Source organism: Balearica regulorum, chromosome 1, assembly GCF_011004875.1.
Source record: "Balearica regulorum gibbericeps isolate bBalReg1 chromosome 1, bBalReg1.pri, whole genome shotgun sequence".
In the NCBI taxonomy this organism is placed as follows: domain Eukaryota; kingdom Metazoa; phylum Chordata; class Aves; order Gruiformes; family Gruidae; genus Balearica; species Balearica regulorum.
The window spans coordinates 37,753,150-37,768,400 of NC_046184.1; the positions used below are offsets into that span (position 1 = coordinate 37,753,150).

The following is a 15,251-nucleotide window of genomic DNA, read 5'->3' on the forward strand; positions in this document are numbered from 1 at the left end:
TCCATTGACTTAATAGTCTGTGGGCCTGATCACGGAGGAGAGGCCAGGGCCAGCCACCCACGGCAGCTGCGGGGATCCAAGGTTGTTATTGCTCAGCACGATTGGGTCTGCTGCCAGTTGCAAAGCTTAAATTCAAAGATTACTGGAAGAACAAAGCAGGAAAGGCTTGCAATTATTTTACCATCGGTTATTTTTTAATAAATTTATTCTTACAGGCGTGTAGGCCAGTGAAATCAGGTGATTATGAGGGAAAAGTTTGGAAACTTGTTTCTTTAGTAAGGACCCCCTCAACTGCCTCGTTGCTTGTAATTAATGAGGGGGAGGAGGGTCAGTAACTCCAGCTCACGCCTGTGCTTTGATCTTCCACCTCCCTCCTCGCCGCCCTCGCGGCAGTCGGGCCGCGGCACCCGGCTGCTGGGCTCGCCGTGCCGGCGGGACTCCCCCGCTCACGCCAGGCCGGTGTTTCGGGGCCCGGGGCGGGGGGGACAGTCGGTCGGCCCCCGCCCCCTCACCTGCTGCCCGGGGCGGGCGGAGGCTTCGCCGCCTGGCGGGGTTCGGAGCGGCGCTGCCCGCGGAAACTTGTGCGGCAGGAAGGGAGTGGAGGGCGGGAGCGGAGCCGCCAGAGCAGTGACGACTCCTCCTCCTGCGCCCCGGCCCGGCGGCGCTGGGAGAGGAGCGGCAGCGGCGGGGCCCCATGTGGCGGCCGGGACGGCGCTCTCCGCCGCCCGGCCCCAGCAGTACCAGCAGCCGCTGCCGTCGCCGATGACCTGGACCAGCAGCATGAGCAGCGGCTACAGCAGCCTGGAGGAGGAGGAGTCCGAGGAGTTCTTTTTCACCGCCCGCACCTCCTTTTTCAGGAGGCCGCCGGGCAAGACCCGAGCCGCCCCGCAAGTAAGTGCCGTGTGCCGGGCTGAGGGGCGGCCGCGCCCCGCGGGGCAGTTGCCGCCGGACCGGGCCGCTTCCCTCCGGCCTCGCCTTCCACGTGTCCGCCTCCCCCACGGGGAAGGGCCGGCGGGAGCCGCCCGGCAGTACGGGCCCCGAGACGGAGCGAGGAGGAGGCGGCGGGGAAGGGCTTTCCTCCCCGGGCTTCGATTGGGCTCCTGCGCGGGCCGAGGGACCCCCAGCAGCTCCAGGAGCCCGCCGGGGAGCCCCGCTCGGAAGCCGGCCTGAGGGAGCCAGACTGCAGGTCTGACCCCCCCTCAGAGTCCGGCGGGCTGGGGATGTGATCAAAAAATCACATGTTTCTGTGGTGAGTAACTGTGCTATCAGCCCTGCTGGGAGGTCTCGGCTGGGGTACGGCAGCGTCTGCCTCTTCACTCCTCTCAGAGCTCCTTTCGGAATGAATGACAGCCTCTTCAGCTGTTTCCTTGGCAGAGAAAGGCCCTCAGGAGTGTTTAAGCGTCTCGGTTTAAGCATTCGAGCTCAGGAAATCAACTGCAAGTGGGCTTTGAAGTGAAGAACTGATTAAAAACAAAGCAAAAACCCCAAACCAACCCCTTTTGTGGTCAGCATTGAAATTTCGGTGGAGGACGTACGGGGCAGGCAGAGTGAGAGGTGTTGGTGTGTTGAGGAACCCTTGCCATAATAAAACCAGCCCCTCTCTCCTAGGATCAAAACTTGCATTGGGGATACAAAATGGAGCAGTCCCTGTCCAAACCAGAACAGTCATTAAACCATATAGGGTAAACATCTTTAGCTAAGCAGTCCAGCCGTTCTCATTTTTCTCTTCCCAGAGCACAGGATCTCTTTCTAGAGGTGGTTTGTATCTTTGGAAACTATAAGCTAGCGAGCCTGTTTTGTTTATCCTAGCTCTTCTTCCCCTGCTGCCACCAGTGTCTGTGGCTTCTCTCTGTTCAGCGCCTGTTTCTTTGTACAGACTTTTGACGTTTTATCTCTACTGGACTTTCGTGTCGATCTTACTGCTGCTATGGAGACCTATTTATAAACTCGCTTGTCAAAGCCTGGATACCTCGGGTGCCCTCTGGTCCACCCGTGGGGGTGGAGAAAGCACCCTGGTGAAGCAGCCACAACCTGATAAAAAGCTGGTCCCAGCCTATTTACACAAGGTGCCTGAGCTCAGGTGTAGGAAGAGGGTGTGCCCAGGCTTCTTGCCAAACTTTGCAGAGGAAGTTGAAGCTCAAGAAAACTCTGTGTGCTTCCTGGAATGGGAGCAGGGGTTTCCTGAGGGGCAGTTAGAGGGCTTAAGTTTTAAGCAAATCACAAACGGGGCATAACAGATGGAGAACCTTAGAGAGAGAGAGAAACCAAGGTTGGCTTTCTGTAGCATAACATGGCCTAGAGGAACGGCAGTGGGCAGTGAACGATGGGTCTTTGAACTTCACCTGCTAACTGATTTGGCCAGTGTTGGCTGCCACCTGGCTCTTACAGAGGAGGACCATGGCGTGACAGTACTGTGCAAACAGATACCTAGCCGTGGTCAAGCTGTGCGTAGCTACTGTATTGTGAGGTGTGAGAAGGCCCAGGTCTTGATTCAGATCCTAAAAACTTATGTGTGTCTTTATAATGCTGTTGTATGAGTTGTGTTACCAAATACTAGTTGTATAAGTATTAAACTGCAAACACAAAAATTGCTGTATGTGGTGGTAACATTTCCAAGCAAGGGGGACGGAAAAAAAAAAACCAAAGCAAACCCTAAAATTTGATATTGTGCTCTTAATGTTTCCCAAAAGAATACTGCAGTGAGGTGCTGCAGGGTACGTGTTTAAGTATGTATTTAGTAGCCTGGAACAAATTCATCTGTATTGCTGACTCTACAGCATCAGAAATGCTCAGCTGATGTTTCTAGTCATAAAGTTATTACCAGTTGCTCTGAGCTGCTGAGTTATAGAGGAAAGAAAAAAAATAATCCCCAAACAATGCTGAATGTAGATTTCAACAGTCATGTGGCCAGTAAGAGTTAGTTTCCCCTTCCAGCAATAACAATCATAATAAGCCTCTTTGTACGGATGAGGATGTTACTTTTGGTTTGTATTTGAGGTTTGGTCAAAAAATGCATACTATGTCCCCTTGAGCGAAGAGGGGGAGCTGTTATTGTTTCTGTCTTTCTCAACTATACAGATTCTAAGTTTTGCAGTGTGGGTTTCTTTTGTTGTAGAAGACTTAAGTGCTGGCAATGACTTATCCCTCTGTCTTAGCTCCTTCTGTCCCCTTTCTTGAAGGGAAGAAATGGGTTAGAGCGTTTGGCTTGCAGCTGTGCCTGCAGAGAAATGCAGTAGTAGCATTTTTGACTCGTTTTGTATGGATTTCCAAAGAAAAGAAGAAAAAAAGGAAATTAAGTAGCTGGCTGAATTTTTGTCTTCTATTTAATGGGGCAGGGATGGGCTTACGTACCTCAATTTCTGCAGCTAAGGTGGGGTTAAAGGATTGATACCAATTCTAGTGTAAAAATCTTGTGATAGGCAAAGCCCAAAGGTACTAAGATGCCTGATCTTCTGTAGAGTGGTTAAAGTTTTGTCTCTTCCTCTCTCTATACCACTTCTAAAAAAAAAAAAAAAGCATAAAACCCATTACAGCATATGACAGGCAGTGACCCCAAAGTGATTTTTTTTTTTAAGCAAGAAATACTTTAATCTGAGGGCAGCATGCATAAAATACAAGTTGCTTAATGCTGTGGTGTTGCTCATGAACGTTTAGCTTTATGTAGGGTTTCTTATCTTCTGTAACTATTGTAGAATTTAAGTATCAAGAGGCTAGATTAAGCGCAGTGTGGCCTTGTTTCATGCTTGCAATGACTCATTTAATAAATGAAAAAGGAGGAACTGTAAATATTTTTTGTCTTGCCAGTGTGACTACTCGTGTGAGGTAAAGTTATCCATGTGCATAGGCTTTTGCGAGATCAGGCCCGTGTTTCTGTATGATCAAGCCTTTGGAAATTGTCCATTCCCTGTAGAGAAAATACCAAAATAAGATGTTTTGCCAGCTTTTGAAAGCTGACCCCTTTTCTCTCCCTCTTTCCTCCCACCCACCCCCATCCTTTCAGGAAAAGTGAAAACAGTCATGCCTGCTCCTGCAAGCCCTACCATATGTTGGAGGCATATGCATCTTCCTGCATATGTTTTCTGTGCTTCCCTTCCACATGCCAGTTCCCTGTTCTCTCTCCCCCCACTCCCCCCTCCTTAAACATGAGGGATCTATGAGGGAGGACACCACTGTGCTTTGGGAAACACTGCTGCAGAAGCTGGCGGTGCTGTGAAGATCATGGATCCCAGCTGTTAGAAGACAACAAATCCTGCAACTCTTATTCAGCATCTGAATTGTGAATAGTTTGCACACAAAATGTGAGAGGGCTCTGCTTGATGTCTGATGCAAAATAGCTTGGAGGTAGGAATTTTGACACTTGGTTGCTGCTCTTCTTTAAGAAAAAACAACTGTGTGTTTATGCTCTGTTTTTCACCATTTCATATAGGGCTCTGTAAAAGTTCTTGCAAGAAAAATGGAATTGGTTCTGTTGGCAGTTTCCAGAAATGCATGCTTTCCTCCTGCACCCAAGAACGTGCTTGTTGCCTCGCTGTCAACACAAGTCCTTCCCCGTCTGAAGCTTGATTTCTCTCTCTCTCTTGCCCTTGCTGGTCTCAGTCTCTACAACTTCCAGACTGGCTCTCTTACTTCCTTCTCCTGCACCTGCAGCCCCCTGTGTCACCGAAATTCGGGAATGAAAGAAAACTCCTTAACACTAATTTAGCATTAAGAAGCAGGCATTTCCTTTATTGCAGCGCTGGGTGTCAGGAGGATAGTTCCTCAAATCAGGCACACCTAATGCTGGTTCTCTTGTCATATTTATACACAAATGTTACAAAGATTACAAAGTGGTACACTCCCCGTTCCAATAATTGGTTCATATTTCTTCGCTTAGTATGCAAACTAGAACGCATGCTCAGTTCTGTTCTCCGCCTCTATCTTTTGAGTAGGTGGTATAATTTGGGTAGGGGGCTTATGGGTCGGTGGTCGTGGGGACCCGGGCCCAAATTACCTTTCCCCTAGTTTCTCAGTATTTCAGTGTTGGTAATTGTTTGCTATACGCCTCAAAGATAAGGATGTTGCTGGAGGCAATTAATGTCCTCCCTTTCTGCAAAGTATGTACATAAGGACCTTGAAGTGTCTTGTAGCTCCTCCTTTTTCTCATGATGTGTAGCAGGTGCTCATTCTAAGAATTGTTAGCCTTCTACCTAAAGTAATAATGAATAGTTTCTTATCACATATAATACAAGCAGGCCTTCATTACAGGCCTTTCTTCTTGGCTACATTTTCTTATTATGTATAATATAAGCAGGCCTTCGTTACAGGCCTATCTTTTTGGCTACAATTCCCCCCTTTTGAAACTTTTCAGATCCTTTCAGATTCTTAAAAGTTTCACCTTCACCCTTTTCTATCAAAGCCATATATAAATCAGTAGATATATTAGCAGTACTTCTGGCAAATGTTGTGAGCTGTATCATGTGCTTCATCATTATCCAAAGTTTAATATACAAAGCTGTAGTTAAAACAAAGCCTAATAAGACAAGCAAAAGCAATACAATAACCGGATGCAACATTTTGTTCAATAGTCCAGTAACGTTAGGCGATCATCCAAACAGAGTATCCCACCACTTATGCTCCCCATCTTCCTTCACTCTTTCCAACACCTGATGGATTTTCTCAGTATCGTGGTGGATGGTTATCAATGTTTTCCGTCCATTTTCATGTCTGCAAAATTTTCTGTAGGTCTTGATGATGTAAAAGTTCTCTCACAAGTGTTAAATTCATTTCTATAGGGGTATGTATTGAAGCATTTCATACAGTCAGTACAAATGCTGTGGCACTATGGTTGGTGGGATTGTAGGTGAAATGCACTAACTGCCATCAAGACTGGAATTCTTTTTCAAATTCATTTTGCGTTATCCCAAATGACTTTAGGGACTTCACTAGGTAAGACCCCTTCTTCCCCTTCTCTAATGATTGCTGATGCCACCGACTGGACCCATAGTTGGGCTTGAATACAGCTAAGAGCTAATGAGATATTACTTTGGCCAGTGCCCAGGCCCTCCAGGATTATCTCGTGGTCATTTTCATTAATTTGTTTCTATGGAGGCAATATATCTGGTAACAGCCACTGATTTGCCCCTAAAGCTGAAAGAGAGGATCGAAGAGGATGTTGTAATCCTTGCACGTCCTTAGTGGCATCAGCTAACTTATTGGCGAGGATTTCAGTATGGACAACTCTACCCTTTTAAGGGAATAAAATGGATTTAATAAGATTTGTTGTTGTCCCACATTTTTAATGACATACGGACCAATGCTAAAAGTAAGTGGAGTCAGTCCAGAGGGTCCAGTTGGCACAGGCCCAGGCTTAGACTAGGGGATCGTGTCATACTAGGTTCGATAACGTTTATCTTAAATTTAATGTTAATGCCAACAATTGATCAAGGACGCCTAAACAGATTATGTGCACAGATTGTACCAAAGTAAAATTGTGCCAACAATCTAAGGTACTAGAAATACATTGGGTCATAATTTGACCTTCTCCTATACAAGATGTGGCCTTATTTGCCCTCTGATGTGTAGATCCATTTATCATTCTGCATCCTATTTTCATTTCTTTCCCTACCTTCCCCTTAAATATGGGAATTTTCCCACAATGGCCATCCTCCAAGCCCCATTCATTTTCTAAAAACACCTCAGTTCCATGTATTACCACTGTCAGTAAGGTAGCTTTGCCTACATTCCCCGTTATACCAGTATGTTGTTTATGGGCTTGAGACCATAGCTCCTGTTGGTTCCCTTGACTGGAGAGCAACGAAACTGCCAGTAATACCCAGAACAGGACCATACCTGTCCTAACAGAGCAAGACATCTTACATATTTGACATACTTTTTCAAACCCGATTCAATTTTGATTTTTAGAGGTCCTTCCGTAGTTACTTGCCACTGATCCAGGGGGGGCTTTCTTAACTCGGGTATAGTGGATCCATGGTTCAATTTCTTCAACCTTGATTGCTGTGTAGGTTGTCAAAAGAATCTGGAAGGGGCCTTTCCACTTTTCCTTTAGCGGTTCAGAGTTCCAAGTCTTCATGTAGACGTGGTTGCCAGGCTGGTATGGATGCATGGGGGTATCAAGGGTCAGAGGTTCAGATAAGGTGACGTATCTCTTTAGACCTGCAAGCGTTTTTCCTTTTTATTAGTCCGAGGTTGTACCCTAATGTGGAGAAGTGCTAAAGAAAGGGCTTGGGGCCATTTTAATGTTGTTTCCTGACAGATTTTACTTATTTGTCTCTTAAGAGTCTGATACATTCTTTCAACTTTTCCACTAGATTGCGGTCTCCATGGAGTATGTAAATCCCATGTAATATTCAAGGTTTGACTTAATTGTTGCAAAACCTCAGCCACAAAATGCGGTCCTCTATCTGAGGACATTCCAATTGGTACACCAAACTTAAGTATTATTTCCTTTAATAAGCATTTAACAACCTCCCGTGCTTTGTTGGTGCGACAGGGAAAAGCCTCAGGCCATCCTGAAAAGGTATCCACCAAAACCAAAAGATATCGATAGCCATTTTGCCTGGGTAACTCAGAAAAATCAATTTGCCAGTAATCTCCGGGGGAGTTCCCTCACCTAGTAACCCCTGGGGGTGGCCTCCTTTGGTTAAGAGGGTTGTTGTTTTTTTTTTTTTTTTTTTTTTTTTAAACAGACTGGACACTTCTGTGTAACTGATTTTATAATCTTAGTCATTCGAACACTAAGTACTTGTGATTGGAGGTTGTCAATCAAAGACTCCACTCCCCAATGTGTTTGTTTATGTCTGGCCTCAGCTATTTGTGTCATTAATTGAGGTGGCACAATAACTTGCTCATTGGGGGTTATCAGCCATCTTTCTAAATTTTCTGTTGCTTTTAAATGCAATGCCAATTTATGGTCTACTTCACTGTAAAAAGGCTTAGTCCCTGGTAGCTGTATCCTTCTAGCTGGGATTAGTGCTAGAATACCTTGTTGTGCAACCTCCTTGGCAGTGCAATCTGCCAAATGATTTCCTATATTAACATTGGATTGCCCAAACTGGTGTGCCCAGCAGTGCATTATAGCAATCTCTTCTGGCTCCTGGACAGCTTGGAGAAGTTGTAAAATCTCTTCTTTGTGTGTAATAGAAGATCCTTGTGCTGACAGCAATCCTCTTTCTTTCCAAATGGCTCTGTGAGCATGCACGACACCAAAGACATATTTGGAGTCTGTCCATATCTTTTACCTGTTTACCTTTAGCTATTCTCAAGGCCTGACATAGTGCAATCAGTTCCGCTTTCTGCGCCGACGTGTCGATGGGTAACGCCTCGGCCTCCACAACTTCTGTAGTTGTAACAACAGCATATCCAGCCCTTCATTTCCCATCCTGTACAAAACTGCTACCGTCTGTAAACAGCTCCAGATCAGGGTTAGTCAAAGGTTCGTCATGCAGATCTGAGCGACTGGAATAGACTTCTTCAATTGTTTGCAGACAGTTGTGGCTCAAAGATTCCTCACTTTCCTCATTCATGGTTAAAAAACATAGCGGGATTGACAGCAGAGGTGACTTTGAGCTCTACATCATCTTGTTCTAATAGCATCACCTGATATTTAAGCATTCTGCTGGGGGATAACCAATGTCCCCCCTTTTGTTCTAGAACTGTGGTAACCATATGGGGTGCATATACAATTATCTCTTGCCCCATGGTTAATTTCCTGGCTTCCTGTATTAATAGGACAGTGGCCGCTACAGCTCGCAAACATCCCGGCCATCCCTTACTTACAGGGTCCAGTTGCTTAGAGAAGTACCCGACTGGTCTCTTTCAGTCCCCAATCTTCTGGGCCAATACTCCCAAAGCGAGATGTTGCCTTTCATATACAAATAGTTCGAAGGGCTTAGATAAGTCCGGCAGCCCTAGGGCAGGCGCCATCATCAAAGCCTTTTTTAGGCTCTGAAAGGCCTGCCCGCATTCAGGGTTCTAAGGCAGATATTCTCTCTGTGCCTCCTTCAAGATGTCGTAAAGAGGTCTTACCAGCAGTCCATAGTTGGATATCCACAGACGACACCATCCAGCCATTCCCAGGAAGGCCCTCAGATCTCTTGCTGTTTTCGGTTCTGGGATCTGACAAATAGCCTCTTTCCGATCTGTTCCCAATCTCCGCTGGCCCTGTAAAATCTCAAGTCCCACGTAAGTGACCATTGGTTTTGCAATCTGTGCTTTCTTCTTGGACACTTTGTATCCTCCTTATCCTAAGAAGTTTAATAAGCTTATAGTCATTTGTATACACTCCTCCCAGGTTTCTGCTGCTAATAGGATATCATCCACATATTGCAGCATAACTCCTCCAGGATGGTCTCTTCTCCATATTTCTAATTCTTTAGCTAACTGGTTTCCAAAGATTGTTGGACTACTTTTGAATCCTTGAGGCAACACAGTCCAGGTTAGTTGAGTTTTTCGTCCAGTGGTTGGGCTTTTCCATTCAAAGGCAAAAATAGCCTGACTCTGTTTCTCGAGAGGTATACAAAAGAAGGCATCCTTTAAATCTAGGACTGTGAACCACTCATGTTTATCTTTGAGGGCTGTAAGTAATGTATAGGGGTTTGCCACCACCAGGTGAATGTCCTGCGCAATTTGGTTCACAGCTCGTAAATCTTGCACTAATCTGTATTCCTCACCCCCTGGCTTTTTAACGAGTAAGGTTGGGGTGTTAAATTCTGATTCGCATTATGTGAGCAACTCATATTCTATAAAGTTGAGTATTAACTTTTCTAATCCCTTTTTGGCCTCTGTCTTCAATGGGTATTGTTTTTGTCTTACCGGATTTCTTCCAGGTTTAAGGATAATTCTTAGTGGTTCTGCTCTTCTGGATCTACCTGGAACCTCACTAGCCCGTACCAAAGGTGTCACTGCATTCTCCACCTCCTTGGGAATTCCTTCGTTAGTCTTAGGTTGTTCCTGCAACATAAAAACTCTTGCCTCAATGGCTTTAGATTCAGGGATTAATAGTTGAACTTCTCCATCTTTAAAGGTGATCTGTGCTTCCAATTTACTCAATAGGTCCCGTCCCAAGAGTGGTATAGGACATTCAGGCATATATAAAAATTGGTGAGTTACCCATTGTTTTCCAAGCTTAAAATTTAAAGGATGGAAAAAAAGACACGCTGTTCCGCTTTCCCTGTGGCACTCACAACATTTACTGCATCATTGCTCAATTTTCCTTGACAAGTGTTTAATACAGAATAAGTTGCCCCAGTATCTACAAGGAAATCTATTTTCTGTTTTCCCAGCTCTACTATAACCAGGGGTTCTGCTGGGGAGGTTTCCCCTGGTCCCCTTCAGGACTTAGTTAAGGGGAACTGACGTGGAAAGGGAGCTGCTTCTTGATTGTATCGTGCCTCCTCCAGAACCTCTGGACTGATAGGCATAGGACCCCTAAAACAGTCCTTAAATTTCTGACAATCCCATTTCCAATGTCCCAGTTCTTTACAATAGGCACACTGATGATCTCCTAAGGTATTACTGGTATTTTGTGCTGGAGAGGCCCCGCCTCTCCCCCACAGTATTGCCGTCCTCCCCTGAAGTTACTCTTTGCTGACGCTCCCTGCAGCGCAGCTCTCAGGTTACCGTCTCTTTCCCTGTCTCTCCCTGCCTGTCTCCGCTCTCCTTCGTTTTCTCGTTGCTCTTCTCTAACTTCCTTCCCTTTCTCCCTGTTACCAAAAACCATCCATGCAACCTCCAACATCTTTCATTAATTCCAAATCATCCTCCTCATCACGCTCGCACTTCAAACACCGTTGCCCCGTACTACACGCAGAGCAACACCTTCACAGCCTCCTGCTACCTTTTTCTGCTTTTCTAGTGCTGATGCCAGGGGGTCTTGCAGGGTAAACCCACAGTCCTTCAGCCACTCAAGATGATTTCGCAAGGTGAAAAAAAAACCCAACCAAATCAACATAAGGTACCTCATCCCATTTCTTCTCCCTTCTACAAAACAACACCAATGGTAATATTGTATTATATTACGAATTCTTATTCTTGGGCCATTTTTCCTGATCATCCAATTTATATATCGACCACCAGTGATTATAATACTCAATTAGTTGTCTTTTTATAAGAGGGTCCCCTCCTATTTGTTTCCAACGTTTTAAAATACACCCTAGGGGAGATTTCTTTAATATTCCCCCATCCACCGAAGGTTTGTTACCCATTGTAACGCAAATACCACAAAATCCACAGAACAAAAATTGACAAATGACAAAAGTAACACAAAACAATACCACAAAAAAAACACAAAACAAAAATTGACAAATGACAAAGGTGACAAAAGGAACACAAAACAATTAAAACACAAATTCTTGATTGATCAATACCTCTCAAAAGTTCTTTTCAAAATTCTTAAATCACAGTACAATAGCCCCTTGCGTAGCTCACGCCACGGCTTACTTGAAGGCTAAGGGGGCCTCTAACCCAAAATCTTAAATCACAGTACAATAGCCCCTCGCGTAGCTCACGCCACGGCTTACTTGAAGGCTAAGGGGGCCTCTAACCCAAAAATCTTAAATCACAGTACAATAGCCCCTCGCGTAGCTCACGCCACGGCTTACTTGAAGGCTAAGGGGGCCTCTAACCCAAAAATCTTAAATCACAGTACAATAGCCCCTCGCGTAGCTCACGCCACGGCTTACTTGAAGGCTAAGGGGGCCTCTAACCCAAAAATCTTAAATCACAGTACAATAGCCCCTCGCGTAGCTCACGCCACGGCTTACTTGAAGGCTAAGGGGGCCTCTAACCCAAAATCTTAAAATCACAGTACAATAGCCCCTCGCGTAGCTCACGCCACGGCTTACTTGAAGGCTAAGGGGGCCTCTAACCCAAAATCTTAAATTACAGTACAATAGCCCCTCGCGTAGCTCACGCCACGGCTTACTTGAAGGCTAAGGGGGCCTCTAACCCAAAAATCTTAAATCTCATTTAAAAAGTAAGAGAAATGCCTTTTACCTGTCCCAGGGAACGTGCTCAGAACTCTTCGGTCCGGGGGATCGAAGGGTCTCCCCGAGAATCCCTCGGTGCCGGCTGGAGGTCCTATGATCCCACGGATCCGTCGAGATTCAAAAGCCTTGTCCCATCTGGGTCGCCAAAACTGTCACCGAAATTCGGGAATGAAAGAAAACTCCTTAACACTAATTTAGCATTAAGAAGCAGGCATTTCCTTTATTGCAGCGCTGGGTGTCAGGAGGATAGTTCCTCAAATCAGGCACACCTAATGCTGGTTCTCTTGTCATATTTATACACAAATGTTACAAAGATTACAAAGTGGTACACTCCCCGTTCCAATAATTGGTTCATATTTCTTCGCTTAGTATGCAAACTAGAACGCATGCTCAGTTCTGTTCTCCGCCTCTATCTTTTGAGTAGGTGGTATAATTTGGGTAGGGGGCTTATGGGTCGGTGGTCGTGGGGACCCGGGCCCAAATTACCTTTCCCCTAGTTTCTCAGTATTTCAGTGTTGGTAATTGTTTGCTATACGCCTCAAAGATAAGGATGTTGCTGGAGGCAATTAATGTCCTCCCTTTCTGCAAAGTATGTACATAAGGACCTTGAAGTGTCTTGTAGCTCCTCCTTTTTCTCATGATGTGTAGCAGGTGCTCATTCTAAGAATTGTTAGCCTTCTACCTAAAGTAATAATGAATAGTTTCTTATCACATATAATACAAGCAGGCCTTCATTACAGGCCTTTCTTCTTGGCTACATTTTCTTATTATGTATAATATAAGCAGGCCTTCGTTACAGGCCTATCTTTTTGGCTACACCTGCCATGACGTTTTTGTGGCTGTCTTTTCTGTGAGTTGGTGGAATTTACAGGTGTGGTAATGGGGGTGGGAAAGGAAATTCATAAAAAAAAAGCTGGAAATGGAAAGCGGATATAAGAGAGCAGAGGTATGAAGGGGAGAGGCAAAAGGCAGAGGGTGAAAGTCTCATCCCTAACTAGTCCTGGCAAGGTAACCAGCTGTGTCTTGTTCCACTGTTGGAAGGGGGGGTTTGCAGGGAAAAGTGTAGGGTTTTTTTAATGGATAAGCTGGCACAAGTGTTTAAAAAAAAAAAAAAAAAAGTAGATAAACTTCTGGGTCCAGAAGCCCTTTTTTAGGTCTGTTCCGTTTGAATTTGCACAGTGGGTTGAGGCATTTCATTGAGAGGAAGAGATACAAAAAAAAAAAAAGCACTATTTGGGAAGAAAATGGTTTCTAGGGGTAAAATGCAGTTTGTAACTGCTCAAGTCTAGTTAGAATGGCTCTGTGTTACCAGTGTCCGTTATTAATAAGTTTCACGTTGTTTGGCCATTACAGCTCTTCCTGGGTTTCCTTTCAGTTACATTCCCTAGGGAAAATGGCTCTCCTGACTACCAGAACAAATGAGGTTTCTAATTATAGGCTTGCTTTGGAGCCAAAAAGTTTAGGTTTGTGTCTGACATGTAGTCATGAAACTTATTTTAAAAAAACCAACTAAAAATATCCAGTTATGTTTTATTCTTTTTTTTAAATCCATTTGGCAGTCGGTGTATATTATGGGATAAACATTGTCACAACTAAAATACTTGAAAGTTAAGAGTTGAAGGAATGGGCGGGATAGAGATTGTGTCTATTTTAAGCCCACATCACTGTTGGAGTAAACTAATGGTCCTTATTTTGTGTTTCTGCTTCGCTCTTCTCTCAGAGCGCTCAATGTGACCTGTGTGCATCAGGAGCGAGGTGGCTGTTTTGGGGTGAAGTTCGAGTCCCCTTCTGGTGTCGGACACCCTCTGGGGGTGAGACAGGATTTATACTCTGTGCAGAGGATGCTGATTGCTGTATGTTGGTTTATCATCACAATTGATTCTTAGAATCAATTTAAATTTTCTCTGTTAGCATAAACTTCTGGAGCCCGGCAATGTGTTACGAGCTTTGTTATTGACATTTGTTTGAATATCACTAGATAAACACTGGGATTTTTTTCCTTTTATTTGGGGGAATAAAAGACTTTGATCTACCTATCTGAGTGTTGGAGTACAGTAGTTAGGCTTCTTGCTGGTAAGATCAGGAGTACTTACTATGTATGGGTATTTTGTGATTTAGGTAATGTAATTAAGTTGGGATAATGCTGTGGCTTTATCTAAATGCAAAGGCAGAAGGGCAGAACTGTTGGAGCTTTGGACTTTACTGAAGTCTGGAAGTATTGGGCACCTATAGCCTTATGGTCGAAAACGTTTAAACTTCTTTAGACATGTGTGAATAGATACGTATACACAAGGAGTTTTGTTTTTAACTGAAGTCTGGTGAATTCAGGGAAGTGCTCTCCAGAGCAACTGAGTTCAGAATCATCTGAATACGCTACATAATTTTTTTAAAAAACCCATAAACAGGTACTTAAGGAAGGAGAAAATTTGGTATCCTGTTCTCATGATCTCTTATTTCAGTTGTAGACCTATGTGTAAGACAAATTTTGGAACATGTTCTTTCTGGCTAACATTTAGCCACTGCAAGAGCAAAATTACGAAGAAAAAACAGAAGCAAAAACTGATAATGCAGTTTGTCCCTTTTTTAAAAAGCCAGTGGCACCAGTGTTGGGTTAACGGTTGCAAATAAACTGATTAACAGAGGATTTTAGATGAAGTGGCAGATCTGTGATGCAGTGTTTGCCTGTGACAGTATACTTGCGAGCCAAATCAAGCAACGTAAGCATCGGGAAGAGAGAAGTGAGAGTGATAGGTTTCCTCATGGACAGGCAGCTAAGGCCATGGGGACTTCTGCAGGCTGCGTGCCAGGCGAGGCTCTTCAATGTGTCCAGTGCTTTCCTCCCAGGTCGAAATAACAGGGGGCTTATGTATTTTTATATACACACATTTAAAAAAAAAAAAAAAATTATATATATTCACACATAGAAGGATTTGTACCTTTTGATGCCAACATTCAGGCAAGGTCTGAGAACCAGTATGTCCCACAGACTTCAGGGACATGTCCCAGTGGGACTGAAGCTAGCACAGAGTGCTGTCATCCCCTCCAGTTTCAGTGCAGTGCTAACCTGACTACACTATCGTCAAGCTTTTGTATGAGTTTAGGCGCCTGTAACAAAGCCTACACGTTTCTGTAGACAGGTATAAATTGACTTGGGCTGAGTAATTACTACTTTCATTTTGGTTTTTTGGCGTACTCACTGTTTTGTGGGGCTGATGAAATACTGCAGACAGTTTTGAGGAGAGCGCTTCCTATGCAGACATGTATTTG

General features: G+C 44.6%; 1 protein-coding gene across 2 annotated transcripts in view; it reads left to right on the forward strand.

The window, feature by feature from the left end:
- The first annotated feature begins 391 nt into the window (after positions 1–391).
- RASSF3 (Ras association domain family member 3) overlaps positions 392–15,251 on the forward strand; it is a 63,651-nt gene continuing 48,791 nt past the window's right edge. The window contains exon 1 of one of the 2 annotated variants that reach the window (XM_075745712.1): positions 392–891. In XM_075745712.1, coding sequence (XP_075601827.1) covers positions 763–891 — 129 coding nt within the window. In that variant the 5' untranslated portion in view covers positions 392–762. Of the gene's footprint in view, positions 892–1,022; positions 1,250–15,251 lie in introns of those variants that run through there. The other variant, XM_075745720.1, reaches the window with a different exon arrangement.